The 20,558-nt window shown below is 41.3% G+C and overlaps 1 protein-coding gene across 1 annotated transcript; it reads left to right on the top strand.

Moving 5' to 3' along the window:
* The first annotated feature begins 18,374 nt into the window (after nt 1-18,374).
* Nucleotides 18,375-20,106, top strand: LOC147428597 (uncharacterized). The gene has a single exon (XM_086496933.1). It carries the CDS (start codon nt 18,436-18,438, stop codon nt 19,834-19,836), a length of 1,401 nt encoding a protein of 466 aa, XP_086353059.1. The 5' UTR covers nt 18,375-18,435; the 3' UTR covers nt 19,837-20,106.
* Nucleotides 20,107-20,558: the final 452 nt, after the last annotated feature.

A 20,558-nucleotide genomic window follows, 5' to 3' on the forward strand; every position in this document is an offset into this window, starting at 1 on the left:
GCTCTTTGACGAATGAAACCCTTTAAAGTCTTCATGAATCTCTCCAAGAAGAACATCCATCTGCTGTTGACGGTTCCAGCAACTACAACTTCATCGACCACATGCACAAGCAAATGCATTTGGATGGTAAGAATGTTCGTTGGAAAATACTTCTCCACCATACACTCTGCTTCGATTGCATTCAAGCGAGCTCCATCTATGATGTCTTTTCTTATCTCTTTTGATGAGATCCAACACAATAGCTCACTAATTTTATAAATGGTACATCTGATGTCATCTGTCAGACAATCTTTTATGGCAATTGGTAAGATAAACTATAAAAATTTGTGCCAATCATGCGACTTAAGCCCACTAAGATTGTCATCTCTAGTAAAGGCCGTTTTCAAACATCGCATGCACCCAGTAGGAGTCTGGAAAGAAGATATGGTCTTCTTCACTTGTTGCTCTTCAGCACGACTCAAAACACATGGACCTTTTGGAATAGCATACGCTCCATTGGACTTTAGTCGAGGCCACATCTCTGGCACTCAACCCACAGCCTGTAGGTCATCTCTCTGAGCTTTGCTCTCCCTTTTTCCAGTAATGGTCTTCCATATGATCTCTCCCACATTCTTAAAAATGTGCATTGGGTCGAGCAGATAATTAATAAGCAAATCACTCCAGTACGGCAGTTCGTGAAAAATAGACAATCTCTTCATGCTGGGTGGGTTAAAATCTCCAGTTTGTAGCCACATGTTCTTCCAGTCACTCGCCTTTAGTGGATGCATGTCGTGTTTACATATGTTTGGCCCACGTACCTCATGCCCTTCAGGCAAAAATCAACCAAGCTCTTCGTAGACTGTCTTGCCTAGGTAATCAGAGCGGCGAAAGCCAAGTCGAGGACCACATTTTGGACCTGCATTATTCCTAGAGTAGCTCAATCCTGTAAACAATAAAGAAAGAAATTAGTAGGGCACAATTAGCTATGATGCAGATTTGTATATAAGTTAAGGTTTCATGATACTAACCTGAACACTCACCAAAACCTGGCCGATCGTGCATGGTCCACATAAGAATGCCTTGCACATGGGCATGTCGCCGTCCAATCGGTTGGGACATGTCAACCACATCAATCCCTGACCACAATATTTGAAGCTCTTCTATAAGTGGTGCCAGATAGACGTCCATGTTCTTTGCTTTGTACTTTCCTAGGACAATGAGTGACAGTAATAGATGGCCTTTCTTGATAGTCAGTGAGGCGGTCCGGGGCGGGCAACAAGAGAGGCGACCTCTAAACACCCCTCAAGGCTCCCGTGCTGCTCAATTGGGGCTGGGGCAACCACAAGCACAACACAACAACAAACCCACAGCCAAACCCAAACAAGATAGGGGCACCACCTAGTTATGGTATGCGAACTAGGACGCAAGAGAGATTTTGGCACAACCAAGAAGATGCACCACACAACACACACAAGCAACCTCACACCAAGACACACATGAAATGGACCAGAGAGAGCTAGAGCAAAGGGAAGAGAGAGAGGAAAGGATCTTGCGTAATACCTTATTTGTGACTTGCAAATGGAGATGGTTCATTATGATGCTATCGTAGAACTTGTACAAAACTCACTCAATGCTTAGTGATTGCTAATCATTGCCAAAACACACACACACTGTCTTAGGGTGTGGGAGACCTCTCACCACAATACCCTCTTACAATGGACACAAAACTGGCAATGAAAAACACACTAAAACACTTTCTAAAATCAAGATCAACCGATAAAAACTCAAAATACACAAGTCACCTTGAATTCACCAAACCGTATTACACAAATGGAAGGACGAAGATTTGAACGTCGAATCACGCCTTTGATGCACCAAACCTCGATTTATTGATGATGAAGGAGCATGTACAATAGTGGTTTTGAGATTTGTGGAACTCACGCTCTCTCACTTGCAATGTGTAGCTTGAAGGCTTCTCTCACACCAAGAGTGAAGCTCACAAGTGGTTGCTACACCTAAGTCTCTCCTCACGCATAGAGTGTTGGGGTGCTATGTGAGATGTTGGAAGTTGTTTTACAAGAAGGAGAGGGGCCTATTTATAGGTTGGAGACCCCTCATTAAGATTATTAGAAATCCTAATTTACAAGCTAACAAATCAGGATTATGATTTTTTTGAATATCAAAACATTGCGGGCCTTCTTTGTCTGCTTGAGTCATGGGTGTGGGCTCAAAAGAGAGCATTATTGATGGTAGATAAGGTGAAAGTAAGTAAGGAGGGAGAGAGAGAGAGAGAGAGAGAGAGAGAGAGAGAGAGAGAGAGAGAGAGAGAGTTACTATACACATGTCTTGAGGTGAGGTTTCTTTTATGGTTAGGTCAATGGCTATTTTGTGTTAGTATGTTAGTGGTTAGTGTTAGTAATCACTAGAAAGTTAATGTTACATTTACAATGGGTAGAATGAGGTGGATGGTTGAATTAAGATGGTTGAATGAAGTGAGCAAATCCTTGTGATGGTGAAGCTTGAAGAAGTTTTGGACTTACTTGTGTAGGTTCTCAAAATGACTATCGATCTTCTTCTTCGTCTTCACTTCTTTACGCCACCGCCGCCAAGGTTGATTATCGTGATGAAAATGGTAATTCCATTGATGGGATATCTTGATTTGCAGAGGTTAATCATGGTACACATGCTGAATTTATGTATATATATATAAGGGGTAAGATGGAATTGTACTTTGGAAGTAATAGAGAGAGGCATAGAGATGGTGTATGTACATGGAGAGCTCATATGAGAGCTATGGAAGTAAGTGGGGAGGTTAATGGTGAAGAAGGTGAGAAAAACCATTGAAGGTGCAGGTTTGAGTGAGGGATTGAGAGGAATGTGTGTGTGTGTGTGTGTAGAAGTGTGGAAAGAGGTGAGAGAAGACTATAGGCTACTTGTGAGAAAAGTGGGCAGACTGGGGTCCACTCAAAAAACCATATCTCACCGCTGGTAGCTCCAAAAATCATGAAAAAATTTGAGGTGATTATTCAGAGCGTAGGCTACATTTTCTCTTTTGACCACCGCTCCAAATTCGGAGTGGAGATAGTGCCAAAATTTTAGTGGACCCCTCCTTTGTTGAATTTGTACAATGCATCCAAGAGTGAGCCCCTCCTTTGTCATATTATAATACAAAGCATCCAAGTTGCCCTTGACCCATGCATGGAGGAGGATTATTGGTGAATAAAGAAATATATACATGGTGGGACTAGTGTATGGACTATTCATGGACTTTAGCTCAATGAGCACATGGTGTTAGAATAATGAGTAAAAATAATAATAAAAGTATGGAGGAGTTATGGATATGGAAAGATATTGGAATCATATGATATGGTCCCTCTTTGAATTATTTTGGGTGAAAGAGGAAAAGGTATGCAAGTAAATAATATAATAAACGTGGCCAATGAGTAGAAATCAATTTTTTGTTTTCACGAGGGTGAGGGTGAAAATGTGAGAGTGATTTGTATAAAGGAAAAATATAAGATTAGAGTATGTACATATTCGCAAAAAATATACTTATGGTGTAAAAGGATGAAAGAAGGTGTACATAGGTTTAATAAAACACACACCTAAGTAGAAATATTTAAATAAAATACCAAAATAATTATAAAAAATCCCTATATTTAGGCCATATATACAATGAAATATTTACACACAAAGAGGCCATAATATACTTTTATTTTTTTATTTTTTATTTTTTTGGCTCAACTAGCCCCGTGACTAGCTAGCTGAGGGTTTTTAAGAAGATATGGGAAAAGCCCCCTAACTCACACACGCCTATGTACAGTGAAATGGTAGGGATAGCCATAGCGTTTGGGTGAATTTGGTAGGGTGAGGTAGCTTACTACGGCAATTATGGAAAGCCGGAAAACGGCTATCATTAGCCTCCCCCCCCTAGATAATGGTACATTCATGTACCATTTATCCGATCATACAACATGTAGATTGTGTAACGTCTGTCTTTGTCTGCTCTCATCTTTGAAGAACCTTTGTTGTATGATTAAAAAACCTTGTGTGATATGAAAGGTTCTTGGAGACAATAGCAGGATGAAATAAAGTGACGGAGTAAACCTCCTCCATCGAGAAAGTTTCCATAAGCACCCCCCAGGATCAAAGATCTTGAAATATGTTTCCCAAAGCGAGATGTATGGTATAGAATCACTTACTGATTTTGATTGAAGAAACTTGTAGATTTTACTGTTGTCCATCATTGCATCTATCACTATGAATGTGATATAAAAGATTGGTTGCTCTTCTTCGTGTATAAAGTTGATGTATCTGCTACGATCTTCAAGAGCTTGTATGAGCGAATTCCTGAACTGTAGCTCATAAAATTCAGTCAACCTGGGTAGGCTCACCAAGTCAAAAATTATATGGCCTTCATGATTTAGGAAAGCTTGATCCATGCTTCCAGCTGCTATTGGATGGTATTGCAAATAGTTTACCACATAGGTAGATAACAGAGGAAGGTTTCTTTTGCCTCCAACACATTGGAAGAGAATAGATTTTGGTACTGATTGATGAAATATCCACATGTAGCAATAAAAAAGTTTTTCATCTATGATGAAGACTAGAAGCATCACAATGTGCGACCTCCATACACCAAAGAACCAAGTGAAGAAGATTTGGAAACATCCGTTTATCAACAAGTATTCATGTCCTCTTCCACTTAAGAAGGTATAGTGTCCCCGATGAAAGGTATATGTGAAGAGAGGAGAAGTTGACCTTGAAGAGGTGAAACCCAATGTGAAGATGATTGGGGCTTCAAAAGCTTGGATTTCCTTGCTAAGAGATTGTCCCATGAATGAAGAGCCACCCACTAAAACACCATTGGAGAGAATGATACCCTTTTGATAGTTTCCTTTTATGATTTTATGTTTTACTACTCTCCCATGTTCTTCATCCCCTTCTAAGCCCCCCCTTTGGCAAGGTTGTAACTCCTCACATTGTACCACCTCAAAGGTTGATGGAATACTGTTTGATTTTGTGAAACATTTGGCTTCTTGCATGATAGGTTCCTCTATTCTTAACATACATGGGTCATACCCATGCTTTTCAACATCCTCAAACACTTCTTCAAGATTATCCTCACCTGGATTCAACTCACACTCTTCTACTTTGTTTTGGAGTTGGCATTCCATGTACACAATCATCTCTTTATGATCAATGTGGTCTATGATCTCTCCACCTATGATTTCATCTTCTTCTTCACTCTCTTCTTTTAGACAAGATACACTCTCAGAACATTCCATAAGATCAAGGTTACCTTCAAGGTCTTCATTCTCCATAGAGTCATGTTGCACAAAAGCTTCGTCTGCTCGGACTAGAAATTGATCCTCCGCCAAAGGGTTGGATATATCCATTATTGAATCATCAATGCCATTTGAGATATCTTGTGTCGATTTTTGAATGCTTGTTATAAAGGTAGAAGAAAGAGATTCCACATTTGAATCTTGGCCACACACTTTAGCACTTGAATAATCAGTTGGCATGTAAGTAACTTCTTCAACATTTGTCGGAGTAGAAGGAGACAAGTATGGCAAAGGAGATGACTCCTTGATAGAAACACTTTCATGATGGTTGGATCTTCCAGCATGATGGAAACCATTTTTGATGTAGAAGTACTTGTGAAACTTCCTTCGGGCAATAGTGACCGCTTCTTCAAAGGTAGAGGGTCCACTACAAGTAACCTTAGTCTTTAGGAAAGGAGACAAACCCGAAATAAATTGCTCCATTTTTACATAATCTGGAAATGTAGAACTAAATCCACATCCTCCCCATTGACGAGAAAAAAATTCCTCATAAGCATAGTAGTCTTCACCGTGTTGTTGAAGTCTCCCTAATGAAGCCCATGATGTCTCTGTTGTTGGAATTTTAGAGAATCTGGTCTTCAAAGCTTTGGAAATTTCGGTATACCCATCTTCAATCTGAGAAGACATACTCCAAAACCATTGCTCAGCGTTGCCTCTAAGGCATAGCAATAGAAAATTCCCTTTTTCAATGTCATCCCTTTTACCAAGGATACGACAAACCATTCTAAAATCAGCAAGAAAATCATCAACATCTTCTTCTAGATTTCCGAAGAAGATTGGGATATCATCAAAGGTATAGCGTGTCATAGTCTCTCAATGCTAGAACCACACAAAGATTAGTTCCAAACAATCATCAACTAACTACACAAAGTTTTGAAAGGTCTTTCAGCATGAATTCTAGATTCTTATGTGAAAATGTTTTTTTCCTTTCTTATGTTATGCATAATCCGAACCATATTCTAGATCAATTTTTGTTTCCTTGAAATTAACCTCGGTCATACATGTTTTCATGATTCACATAATCTACACGATTATGTCTATATCTGTTTGATCCACACTTGGGACACTGTACTAGATCTATGTACTCATTTCAAAAGAGTATACAATCCTTAGGACATGCATGGATTTTATGATAATCCATGCCCAAGCTGGTAAGAATCTTTTTGGCAGCAGGTCGGGAGGGAGGCATGTGATTGCCTTCTGGCAAAATTTGCTCGTTTAGCAACCTGTCAATACATCACCACATCAAAAGCCCCCTGGTTATCTTCTCCATGGCAATAGGCTATGTGTTACCCATTCCCTTCGTGAGAAAGTTATGTATGAATCCCATGCTCCTCCATATGCGGGGCATAGAGGTATTCAACCTACTCTCCGAGGAGTGGAGACGTACTTCTATTGGCCTACCATGAAAGTGGACATACAAGAGTATGTTTCAAAATGTGTAGTATGCCAAAAAACCAAGTATGATAGAGGAAAGCAACCTGGATTACTCCAGCCATTGCCTACTCCAAATTCACCATGGGAGAGTATATCCATGGATTTCATCTTTGGATTACCCAAGTCTATCCATGGGAATACAGGAATATGGACAATAGTCGACAGGTTTAGCAAGCAAGCGCATTTTATTCCTGTCAAAAAGACTATTAAGGCACATCAAATGGCAACTCTCTTCATATCTCAGATTTTCAAGCACCATGGATTACCCACATCCATCGTGTCAGATAGAGATCCTAGAATAACCAGTAATTTCTGGAAAGGTCTCTTTGAAAATCTAGGAACAAGATTGAATTTCTCTTCGGCCTATCACCCACAAACGGATGGCCAAAGTGAAATAGCCAATCTTACGATACTCGATCTACTCAAGACTTATGTTACCGACATAGATCAACGCTCGTAGTGGGAAAAGTACTTACCTCTTGTAGAGTATGCCTACAATAATACTGTATATACTTCTACGGGAAAAGCACCTTTCGAGATCATTGAGGGAAGACCTAAAAGTCCCTTGCTACTCAAAGTACATGGGAAGATCTTCGCCGCCGATGAGTATAGCCGTGACCTACAAGAATCTTTTCAAAAGATTAGGGAGGCTATATCCATCTCTCAACAAAGGCAAAACGTTGCTGCTGATAAGCACAGAAGAGCCTTAATGTTCAAAGAAAATGATTGGGTCTTACTCAAGTTTCCTAAGGCTCGACTAAGGCAAACGACCGGCAAAAATCCTACGGGCCATCAAAAGTATTATGCTAAACTAGCAAAAAGATACTATGGTCCTTTCCAAATCTTGAAGCCCATCAATGAGACGGCTTATCAACTCAAGTTGCCCAAACATTGGCTTATACACAATGCCTTTCATGTAAGCCTACTTAAGCCCTACAAAGGAGAGCCACCAACTGAACCAATTATTGAAGACCCTCCCGTAGTTGAAGACCAAGAAGAGGTGCTACAACCCGAAGCTGTCCTTCGGCATGAAGACAAGGTACTACGACATGGTAAGATTATCCGACGGTATCTTATTGAGTTCAAAAATTATCCTTTTGAAGATGCTAGATGGATGCAAGGAGTACAGCTTAAGGATAGTATGAACCTTGTCAATGCTTACAATGCTACATTAGAGTAAGCAAATGTACAAATTTCTTTTAAATGACTCATGTTTTTTGTCTTATAAGACTAGTCCTCTTTTTAATTGTGCACAAAGTTAACTAGTATGCATGCTTACAATCATGTTTGTGATGACAACGTCTCTCAAACACCAAGTAGAATTTGTCACTCTACTCTGGGAGAATGAAATGGACTAAAGAGCTGACATGCTTGCGGCAGCTACATCTTCCAAGCACCAAATGGATTAGTTATCCATCTTGGAAAGATGTCGTAGGGTAAAAAGGGATCCTCTACCCGCTAAGTAAAATTGACTAATGACTAAGACTTTATCTCTTCTACCTCATAGTCGAGGACGACTATGATTTCAAGAGAGAGGTAATGTCATAAAATCTAATATCTGACCAACCCAAATGATTTTCTCATATTAAACTGATCATTTAATGTGGGAGAAAAAACGGGAACAAGGGTTAAGATATAAATGATGTTATAGATCTATTTAAACACGGGGCCAATGGTAAAGGGGCCCATATGAGAAAAGGTCTATCAAAGAGAAAGGCTAACTAATGGAGCAAAAGACCTTAGGGTTGTCTTCATTAAAGCATCCAAAGGTAAGTGTTAAAAGCTTTAGCACATAGTCTTTAAAATTTTACTCTTTAGTCACTAAAGTCCAAGCAGGCAAGGGGGTAGCTTGCTTAAGCTAGGGCTATGCTTAAGCAGGGGGGCTGCTTGCTTACCAAGTTCAAAATACTTTCTATTCAAGAGGGGGCCAGCCCTACAAGGGGGGTGGGGGGGGGGGGGGGGGGGGGGGGGGGGGGGGGGGGGGGCAGATAGTAAGTGAGCACCTCACCAAGGACCCATACCCTTATGAAAGGAAAGGGGCCACTTGTCAAGTGTAGAGACACACTACTCAAGCAGGTAGGGGGTGTGCTTAAGCAAGGGCTGTGCTTAAGCAAGGGGGGTGCTAGCTTAGCCTCACAAAGAGAAAGAAGGACACTCTTCAAGAGGCTACACACCTTGCCCAATAGGAGCCCAGCTCTCTCTCTCTCTCTCTCTCTCTCTCTCTCTCTCTCTCTCTCTCTCTCTCTCTCTCATTTGAGTCTACCACAAGCTCTCTCTCATTCATTCTTCCCTTCACACACTCTTGTGAAGCAAGGATTCCATCTCCTTCTCCAAGCTTAAGAAGTTGAGTGCCTACTACCACAAGCTCTTGGCTATGGATGCAAATCCACACAAGAGAATGCTTATGCTTGCTTACCAATCTCTCTAATCTCCATTAACTCTATGCTAAGCTATGCTACAAGAGCTATGAGTGATTATGTGCAAGGGGTTATTTCTTTCTAGTAGAGCTACTTCTACTTCTCTCTTCTTCCTCACTCCCTGCTAGCTCTCCTCACCTTTCATGGTGTTTGAGGTCTTGGGATTGAGGCTGGGCATTTTTCAAGCTCATGCTAATCATGTTTATTGTTGTAGTTATGTTAATGCTTGGTGAGTGAAGCTTACCATCTTCATCTCATCAAGAAGGTCTCAAGGAACACAAACAGTTGTATTGTAAACAAGTCTTCCGTCATGGAAGAATCTATAATAAAAATTCCTATTGGAGAGGGGACCGGCTCCAACTAATCCGGTCCTCTATTGGTGTCAATTTCTCTAAACTCTCACTCTCTTTTACAAGTATTGATCATGCCATGTTAATGAAGTAATGTGTTAAGTGTTGCTCTCTCTATCCAAGCACTTTCTTTCTCACTATACATCTACACACTAAAGAATACCCAAGGAAATGCTCAATATGTTATTTAGTTTACGCTTCAACTCAAGTTAAAAGGCTAATTCCATTACACTCAGCGACGATGAAGATCTTCCCATGTACTTTAAGTAGCAATGGACTTTTAGGTCTTCCCTCAATTATTTCAGAAGGTGCTTTTCCTGTAGAAGTATGTACAATATTATTGTACGCATACTCTACAAGAGGTAAGTACTTTTCCCATTGTGAGCGTTGATCTACTTTGGTAACATAAGTGTTTAGTAGATCGAGTATCGTAAGATTGGCTATCTCACTTTGGCCATCCGTTTGTGAGTGATAGACCAAAGAGAAATTCAATTTTGTTCCTAGATTTTTCAAGAGACCTTTCTAGAAACTATTGGTCATTCTAGGATCTCTATCTGACACGATGGATGTTGGCAATCCATGGTGTTTGAAAATCTGTGATATGAAGAGAGTTGCCATTTGGTGTGTCTTAATAGTCTTTTGACAAGAATAAAGTGTGTTTGCTTGCTAAACCTGTCGACTATTATCCATATTTCTATATTCCCATGGATAGACTTGGATAATCCAAATATAAAATCCATGGATATACTCTCCCATGGTGAATTTGGGATGGGCAATTGCTCCAGTTATCCAGGTTGCTTCCCTCTATCATACTTGGTATTTTGGCATACCACACATTTTGAAACATAACCTTGTATGTCCACTTTCATGGTAGGCCAATAGAAATACGTATCTACTTCTCAGAGAGTAGGTTGAATGCCTCTATGCCCCGCATAGGGAGGAGCATGGGATTCATACATGACTTTCTCACAACGGGAGTGGGTAACACATAGCCTATTGCCGTGGAAGAGATGACCATCCTGCAAGGTGAATGGTTCCTCTTTCTTCCCCAAAGCAAGGACTAACATTATGTCTCTATAGTCAGGGTCAGCAGCATACTCATCTATCGTAGAAGATAGATCATTGTGAGTAGCTTTAAACACCACATTAACTTTTGGTCGTCGTGAAAGTACAATAGCCACTTGAAAATATGAAAATTAAATTGCAGAAAATTTTCCCACCTCATTTGTTTGTCGGAAAGCTTGGTTAGCGTCATGAAGTACTTGAGACTTTGGTGGTCAGTTTCTAGAATAAATGGAGTCCCCAATAAATAGTGCTTCCATGTGTCTAGGGCATATAGAATAGCTAAAAGCTCTTTCTCATAAATTCCTAATATCCATTCATCCGTATTGAGCATGTGGCTCTCATATGCTGTGGCATGCCCTTCTTGAAGCAAGAATGCTCCAAGGCAATCACCACAAGCATCACATTGGGATGGCTTTGAGAGATCCATAAGCTTGAGGAGTGGTTGGGAGGTAAGCTTCTTTTTGAGCATGTCAAAATAATTTTTCTCCTTAGTAGTCCGTGAATACTTAATGTTCTTCTTTGTTAAGTCATGTACTGGTCCTGCTATTTGAGAAAATCTAGCTATGAAGCATCTATAGCATGCACACATGCCAAAAATCTTCTTAGCTCATGTAGATTCCTTGGATTAGGCCATGCTTTTATTACCTCTAACTTCGATGGATCCATCCGGATACCATCTTGAGAGATAATTTGACATAAGTATTGAATCTCTTGAAGGAAAAATTCGCTTTTCTTTCAGTTGAGAAGAAGCGTGTTCTCCCTCAATGCTTGAAAAATCACTTGGAGATGTTGCTTGTGTTCCTCCAAGGACTTGGAGTAGATGATGATATCATCAAAGAACACTCCATTGAATTTGCGGTAGGGTCTAAAGATTTTTTGCATTAGACGATTGCACATGGCTGGTGCATTATTCAAGCCAAAAGGCATGACTAGATATTCAAAAAGGCCAAACGTTGTACGAAACACAGTCTTTAGGATATCTTCATCCACTATCCTTATTTGATGATAGCCACTTTTAAGGTCAATCCTACTGAAGTAGGTAGAGCTTTGTAGCTTATCAAACAGATCTTCTTCCCAAGGAATGGGAAATCTCTTTTTGATAGTGATATGGTTTAGTGCTCAATAGTCCATACATATACGATATGTACCATCTTTCTTTTGCACTAAAAAGATTGGAGAACAAAAGGGAGAGGAGCTATGCCTCACCATCCCTTTGTCAACCAATTCTTGTACTTGCCTCATGATCTCCTCTTGTTGAGCTTGGGAAAGTCGATAAGGAGGCTTGCTAGGCGGTGAGATTCCTGGGAGAAGCTCAATTCGATGGTCATCATCCACTCTTTTTGGAGGTAAGTCCATAGGGATATCATTGATGAACACATCTTAAAATCCTTTTAGAAAATTAGACAAATCTAACTCTTCTTAATTCTTACCATTTATATTTGATGAAACAATAAAACCTGTTAGGGATTCTTTGACAAAAATTATGTACACAGAAACTGAGCTCTTCATTGATTTATAAAAAAACAAGAGGATTTACAAGTGGTATGGTACGACCAGGTTCCCTAACATCTATATACATGTTCTTTCCCCCTGTAAGTGAAGTAGATTCTCCTTTCAAGGAGCTTCATGTTGGTAGCCATGCGGTTAAACCATGGAGCCCCTAGGATAGCATCCTCATGTTGGAGAGGAGAGAAGAAAAAGTCTTCTTTGTCGACATAGCTTTGGACATGGAGCCTCAACTTCCCAATCAAGGGAGTAACGAAGGCTCGCTGTCCCTTGAAAGCAGTGTTGGCCATTACGGCATCTCCCATCTTGAAAGCTTGAATGTCCAACTTGGTGGCCAAATCCGTTGATATGAAGTTGTGAATAGAGCCAGGGTCAAACAAGATGAAGGCATCATGCTCCCTTACCTTTCCCCAAGCATAGGAGAGAGGTGCACCTTTGCAATGAGCATCCTCTTTCGGAGCTTTCATGGTGGAAGCTCTAGAAGTCTCATTGCGAGTATTTCTCTTGGGGCAAGAATGATAACCATGTCCTTGCTCCCCACACTTAAAACATTTATGGTCCTTGCGAAAAGCTTCAAGATCTTCATGAGAGAGTTTGTTTTCACCTTTGTAAACTCCCTTCTCCTTGGACCGATTGTTGTTGTTGTTGTTTTTGGAATTGCCTTGGGAAGAATTTTGGGCATTGGTTTTCCCGTTTGCATCATTTTTGTCTTTGTTTTCCATGGGCTTGACATACCGTCTAGCCCCTTGTTGGAAATTGATGCACTAAGCAACCATGGTGTGATGGATTACTTTGATGATAGAATCGGGCCGTTGAGAGTTAACGTATTTGGCCATCTCTTCAGGTAAACCTGCACAGAATTGTTGCTTTTGCTTGGCGAAGCCTATCTTTTGGAAGACAATAGCCTTGAGATGTAAATCCCAAAACTTGTCTACATATTTGTGGATAGACTCATGAGAGAGAAGATTCAAACTACGCCATTCAGTAAGAACTTTGCACTTTGCATCGCTTGCAAGGAATTGCTTCATGATGGAAACTCGTAGAGTTTTCCATGTCTTTGGGGCTTCGCCAATGCCATGAAGGCTAGTCACCATTGACGAGAAAATTTCTGGAAGTGCATAGCTACATGGTGTATCTTGGAGGACTCCGTGAAGCCCTCGTCTCCAAAGGCCACATCAAATTGTTGGATGAAGGCCAATACTTTTTCATGGCACCAAAGGTGCCATCATAGGTGAGAAAAGAGATACTCTTTTCTCCCTCTTTGAACTTCTTGAGCTTTTGTGACCTTTGCCATGTAGGGTATGATTAACGATGTACTCCCCTCTTGTATTCTCTAGGAGAATAATCATATCTTTCATCAGAAGAGGAGGAAGGTGAAGAAGAAGGAGAAGAGGGTGACCTCTTTCTTGGCCTTTCTTCCTTTGTTTCCTCTCTCCCCTTTTTGAGTGACAAGGAGAAGAACTGTGGGTTGGACGTTTCCTCTCGGGAGGAGTTGGCGATCCGCCGTTTTCATGGGGCCACATCTTCATAAAAACTTAAAGTTTCATTACTTTCTTGCTCTTTGGATTCCTCCTCTTGTATGGGAGAGAGTCTTCTTTTGGGGGTCTCTTCAAGAGGCCTCCTAAGCTCTCTCTCCTCTTGGAGAGGAAAGGAGATCCCATAAATGCAAAGTTGTTGAGTAACTTCAGCTTGCAAAGCAGGGTTGCCCATAGCTTACTGCAAGCTAGTGACAAGATAATTGACAAACATGGGGGCATCATAATTAGCACCTTCATGTGCAAAATCGAAGTTATCGATGTTCATTCTAATCTCATGGTTATTGTCAGCCATATTAACAAAATCTGTGTACAAAATTAGTGGATGCTTTGGCAATTCAAAACCTTAGTTTCCACTCCTCTTAGCCTTTGAAAATCGGCACTTATCTACACCCACGGCTCGAAGTGGTTAATTATAGAGAGTAGTGGAGTGGGTCTAATATTGCAGAATTGTCGAGGGATGGCTCCTTTCGGACTTCTTATGGCTCAATAATGGTAAAGCCGTAGGCGAGTCTAAAAAGACCCCATTGTTAAGTCAAAATCTCCTGAGGTGTGCACCATATCCTACATAGTGGGGTCAACAAAATCGATAATAGATTCCAATCCCACTTACCCTAATATAGTTAACAAAATCAACCATTTATAGGCTACTTAAGGACCTCTCTTCTTAAGCAAGAAAAGAAAAAACCAAATGCTCTAATACCAATGTAATGGAAATGGCCCATGAACTTTGAGAGTAGTGGAAATTAGAGATAGCACTTTTTTGGAAATACTTTGTGAGCATAGAGGGTGAACTTAATTGATGGTAAGAACATAAACATAGCATTAGTTAACTTGGCATAAACAATACTTTTGCAAGAGAGAGAGTTTAGAGAATATGACAACAATTGAGGACCGAATTTACATGTAGGATGCATCACAAGCAACAAGGGTAGTCTTGGGACAAGTGTCCCCCTTTCCCCTTTGAGAGACAGGACTTGATAAATACAAAAATAATTAATTAAATCCACTAAATTATCATTGGACCCCATGGAAGGCCAACCAATAGGCTTTAGGCACACCATGAGGGCAACATGAGGAGGAGCTTGACAAGTGTGCCTTTTGCTTTCTTTGTACCAAGCTTGCCTTGTGCGAGGGTGTGTGTGTTCACTCTCATCCCCCTAGCTTTAGGGCTCACCCCCTCTCTTGTAGTGATGGGATTTGACATTTTGGACACCTTACCCCAAAGCACCTTAGTCAGCAAAAATGAAAAAGCACCTCAAGCCTCGATAGTGTTCCCACAAGCACCTCAGGCTCCCTAGTCGGCAAGCACCTCGAGCATCTTAGTCATCAAGCACGAAGCACCTTAGTCTTCAAGCAGGACAAGCACCTCAAGCATCTAAGTCAGCAAGCACGACAAGCACATCAAGCTTGGGCCAGGTTCACACCTCAAGCTCAGCCCTAGCTTACCTAAAACCAAAGGACTTTCTAACACTAACCTTTGGAGGTCTTTAAGGAAGCTAATCCTATGGTCTTTAAGCTCCATTAGCTATCCTTGGTCTTTGAGAGGCCATCTCTCATTTGATAAATACAAAAAAATTTAATTAAATCCACTAAATTATCATTGGACCCCATGGAAGGCCGACCAATAGGCTTTAGGCACACCACGAGGGCAACATGAGGAGGAGCTTGACTGAGTGTTCCTTTTGCTTTCTATGTACCAATCTTGCCTTGTGTGAGGGTGTGTGTGTTCTGTTCATCCCCCTAGATTTAGGGCTCACCCCCTCTCTTGTAGGGATGGGATTTGACTTTTTGGACACATTACCCCCAAGCACCTTAGTCAGCAAGCATGACAAAGCACCTCAGGCTCCCTAGTCGGCGGCAAGCACCTCAAGCATCTTAGCCATCAAGCACGATAAGCACCTCAAGCACCTTAGTCATCAAGCACGACAAGCACCTCAGCATCTTAGTCAGTAAGCACGACAAGCACGCTTGGGTCGGGTTCCCACCTCAAGCTTAGCCCTAGCTTACCTAAAATCAAAGGACTTTTTAACACTAACCTTTGGAGGTCTTTAATAAAGCTAATCCTAAGGTCTTTAAGCTCCATTAGCTATCCTTGCTCTTTGTGGACCCCTTTACCATTGGCCCCGTGTTGAGATAGATCTAAAAGCACATGTCTATATTATAATTCTCGTTCCTGTTTATTCTTCCGCATTAAATGATCAATTTAATATGAGAAAATCATTTGGGTTGGTTAGATATTAGATTTTACGACAACACCTGCAATACTTTTTCTTCTTTTTGGATTAGTTACATCATGTTCGATAAGCTTATATGTCATGGCAGTTATTTTGGATGATTGCTGGCCTAATGTTCTCGGGAAGAATGATGTTCTTTGGCTAGTGTTTGATTAGGACAATCAGATTTCACCTTACTTTTGGTTGTCATCTTACTGATGTCGGTCATCCTACTGACAATGGGTTGCTATAATTGGGGAGGCTATATATATATATCTTAGTACTTTTGATAATTGTTAAAAATAAATTCTCTGTTAAACTTTTGTATCATTCTTTGACTGTTTCAGACTGTAGTGCTTGGACATATGCTTGAAACATAAACCTGGCCTACTATGCTACTGGTCTTGAGTTGTGCTTGACCTTGGTATGAATTGCTAAGACCTACTAGCATGGTTCATACTCTCAGCTGGTTAGTGGTGTTTATTGGATTTCGTACTGTAGTCCTAGCTCTCAAATCTGACTGAGTGTATGATTAGTTATTTGGATTCTGGCTCTTGCTGGCTTTTTACTGATTCTGACTCTTGAAACAAGGATTTTTCCCGACCTAGATTTTGACGGGTTTCTCTCATCTGATAGTTTGTTGCACATCAACATTGGCTCTAGGGAAACTTTTTTGATAATATTTTGATACTATTTGGCTACCAATCTACTCATGCAGTCACGTTTCGGATTGATGGATTGACACTAACCTCTCTTTAACTACCCAAATATGGGAGGTAGTTGGGTTATGGTTAAAATTTTGGCACTCTGACAAAAAAATGTGATTGCTACGTGTGGTTTGCTGGCTCGGATTTGGTTCTAATGATTCAGATATGGTCGACTTAAGTTTCAGCTCATCAGTTTACAATACTTTGCTTTAGCTTTCCTTAGTTATAACTATTAGACACAGCCTGTCTATTAATTTCCTAAGTTGACTTTAGATATACTCTCTCCATCTTAGAAGTTTTTGTCCCAATATTTGAATGGCTCAACTTTGGTCCATACATTATGTTGTAGTTACAAATCAGAGCATTGCATACAAGTTTTGGTCCATACATTATGTTGTAGGTACAAAACAAAGAATTGCATACAATTTTTGGTTAACTTATGGATGGTTTGACATTTTTTTACAGTAAATGGTTACTAAAAAAAGCAGTTTTTAAGATCATATGGTAGGATTTCTTTATAGAAAATGCAGGAAAAACTGAAAATTTGTTAAAAACTTTAATATTTAGAATAGTAACTAGTTCAATAATTTTTAAGTTTGACATGGATAACCACTGATAGGTTCTTCGAAACCTGCCATACGTAGCCAAGTCTAACAAATTTGTTGTCTTGATGTGGATGCAGGTGAGAATTCCTTCTTGACTTAAAAAGGTTTAGCATGCTATAGTCAGACTCTGAAGACCCTTAATGATTCAATGGGGATGACCTTAACAATCCTATTACTTTCGTATAAAATCATTAGAATGGTACCTCATTCTTATTATGCTATGCATTAATGAATCATAAACTGAGTCATTTCTGTACAAATCCTTGTTCAGCTATCTAAAGCCGATTGTCTTTTGAACCTTTTGTTCTTTTGTGTATACGTATCTAGTTTAATACAACAACAACAACAACAACAAAACACGCACACATGCACACACATGTACACGCACGCACACGTGTACACACACACACACACACACACACATGAGCTTCCGCCTCGCTCCCCTTCATGCCTTGTGACGGTCGCCAACCTCTGCGTCTGCCAATGCCCTTAAGTAATGGCAGCTGGCTTTCTTACATGTTTATGCTTTAAATCCTTAGGAGGCCGTTCACAAGCCATGACCCCATAGCTCGCGGTGTAGCATGTACATGTCCTTAGCGATAGGATACGTCGCGATACCCTTCACTGTCTCACACGAGCATTGGCACGAGGGCATCAATGGCCCACGTCTATTTCAGGGATCGAGTGCGATCTATCGTGTGATTTGCGTTTTGCAAATTTGGAAAAATAGGTAATTCGGGTACGCAAAATATGTAAATTTGAGTCCCCCCCCGCCCCCACAACACGCCTCTTCTCCCCTGGAGTCGGACTCGTGATGTCACCTTTGCAAGCCTATCATATTAACCACCTCTTGTTGAAAGCATTGAGAGACGTGTTTGTTTGATGATGAAGCTCCCGCATTGTAAATTTGTGCAGATTGGTAAGTTCAGACGGCATCGCAAGATCAATGGCCCACGATGCCCCTGCTCCCTTAAAAAAAAGGGGCCATTGATCCCCTCTTGCCCATGCCCGTGTGTGAGAGACGCACAAGTGGCGTGCGCCAAAGAGAGCAACATTTCCGGAGCCACCAAAAACTTGGCAAAAGGAAAACACGAAAACTAAAGACGAGCCGGGCCATAGTGCTCAGGCCCCCAAAAAAGACGGGCACGCAGGAACGCAGTGTGTATCCAGACTAAAAAGCATCCGAAATCACTTGAAAAGCCGCTCTCGTCTTCTGTGCTTGTTGCTCTTCGCTCTCTCGCTCTCTCTCTCTCCCCAATCACAAGAAGAAATGCGTGCGCTTTGCTTTGCTCCTGATGTGTTTGGTTGGAAAGAAGATGAGGCGTTGCCCAGGTTCTTTGAAGCAATTCCAAATGACCTCGTAGCGAAGGAAGTCCTGCCGCTTCTGGAGCTCCCCGACCTCAGGCGCTTGCCCCTGCTCTCCAAATCATGGTCCGCCCTCCTGTCAAAAGATTCTGTCTGGTCCTTCATTGCGTGCCAGAAATGGTTCTTGAGAAAGTCTTGGCTTGTCATGCTCTGCCGGACTGGCCCCACCACAGAGATGGAGTTTGTGGCTTGCCCGCTGCCATCATCAGGGTCATCCTCGTCATCTTCATGGCAAGAAGGAGATCTCGACTGCTGGGTGTCACTTACTCCGGCCATCCAGAACTCGATCAAGCGGGGACTTTACTCTTTCTCTCATCTTCTGCCCCCGGTTGAACGATACTCATGCCCCACGGGGAAAATAAAAGGTTGTAGATTGTATCCTGTTGATGATAGGTGCTTGGTTGCTGCCTCCAAAGGCTTCATGTGCATTATCTGGCATTGCGATCCGTGCCGACGCCCTTTACGGCAATATCGTCCTAGTGCCAGGTTAGACGCACTAAACACTGCATCTATGACTCCGATGCTTCTAAACATCTTCACCGGCAGGGCCTATCTTATGGACTGGCCACATGCGTACTTCACAGTCATACCTCGTGATGGCAGTGGCGGACCCAGGAATGTGTTCATGTCAATGCAGCACCATTATCTTGGAAGTGAAGATTTCAACCTTATTCTCCATGACGATCTTCTCAACTATGTGGAGGTGTACAACTCACATACCGACTCTTGGAGGACCTTGGTGAACAGGAGGCCACGCACTGCTGATGATTATCCACATTTGAAGTTTACCAGCAGCAGGGTCCATCTGGGGGATGTTTTTGCTATCTGTCATAATGCTCTATATGCTTACTCGGCACTCTTTGATGAGTGGAGCAAGGTCGATGTGCTGTACCCTGTTGATGCTCGTCAGCGATACAGCCGCGCTTTCAAGTATGCCGACCGAGTTTTCCTTGCAGCGTTGCTGATGCCATGTACTCTGGATGAGGAATTTGGTGATGACAAGTTTCATGGGTTTGGAATTTGGGAGCTGAAACCCATGCCTAGGGACGCGAATACCTACTTGTGGGAGCAAGTAGCAACATATTCTGAATATGACAACGAGTATCGCGAGTTCTTTCGCTCTTTTTCCTTGTTTGAGATAAAAGTCGTGGATTTCAAAGGTTTTGTATGCATGACAAGTTCATCAATATGTGGGAAAGAAGTTAGGAAATTCCCTCCCCTTGTGTACGGCATTGAATCTAAGTCCTGGTTTTTGTTGCCCGAGTGCAAAGGCGTCATGGACTATCGATGTGTCTTTGGATTGTAACCAAAGACAAACCGTATTGAAGGAGGGTTGTCTCCCTCGTACCTTATTTGTCAAAAAGGTATTTTTAATTAGCAATGCCCTTGCTGGTACAGAAGTTCACACAAGTGGACTTTCCTTTTGGAGGTGGCAGTATCGTAGTAGGGGTATTAAGACATCAACTCTTTTGTCCTTGTTCTTTAGTGATTTGCTCAAAGCCTGTTACACCATGTGTTGGAGTTTAGTATTGTAATCGGCTTTCTTAGTGCTGATTTTAAAAATTGCTTGTTTAAATTTTTAAGGAGTTTTTTTTTCCATTTTTTCAAATAGGGCATAGCCTGCAAGTTTACACTGGATTTACCATGGTGTTGAAAAAGGTAGGGTATTTATCTTGGTTCCTCATTTCTTGTTTTGGATGGGAGTGTGCAGTTGGATGTCAGGGATGAAAAACTCTCGAGTGAGGAGCCATGAGCAGGAGAAGGGCACTACCTTGCATAGGTGACGGCCACGTAGAGCAACCTTGTGCAAAAGCCTCACTGGTCGTTTTTCTAAGTGAGTCTCTCTTGTTCCTTTCTTACTCTCTTCTATTTCAGTTGTTAAGAATGTTAAGTCAGAAATAAACACTTCTGCCATATGGTTAGATTTGGAGTTACTCCAGACCCGAGCTTCGCTTTGTTGCAAGTAACAACTGAGGAGCTTTAGACTGAAATAAACAAAAACATTCACTGCCACAGGGCTGGATTTAG

Source organism: Adiantum capillus-veneris, chromosome 23 (assembly GCF_014529385.1).
Source record: "Adiantum capillus-veneris isolate H3 chromosome 23, ASM1452938v2, whole genome shotgun sequence".
Lineage (NCBI taxonomy): Eukaryota > Viridiplantae > Streptophyta > Polypodiopsida > Polypodiales > Pteridaceae > Adiantum > Adiantum capillus-veneris.

Bases quoted from the DNA above. Each gene is read 5' to 3' on its own strand.
- LOC147428597 (XM_086496933.1), top strand. From the start codon at position 18,436: ATGCGTGCGCTTTGCTTTGCTCCTGATGTGTTTGGTTGGAAAGAAGAT.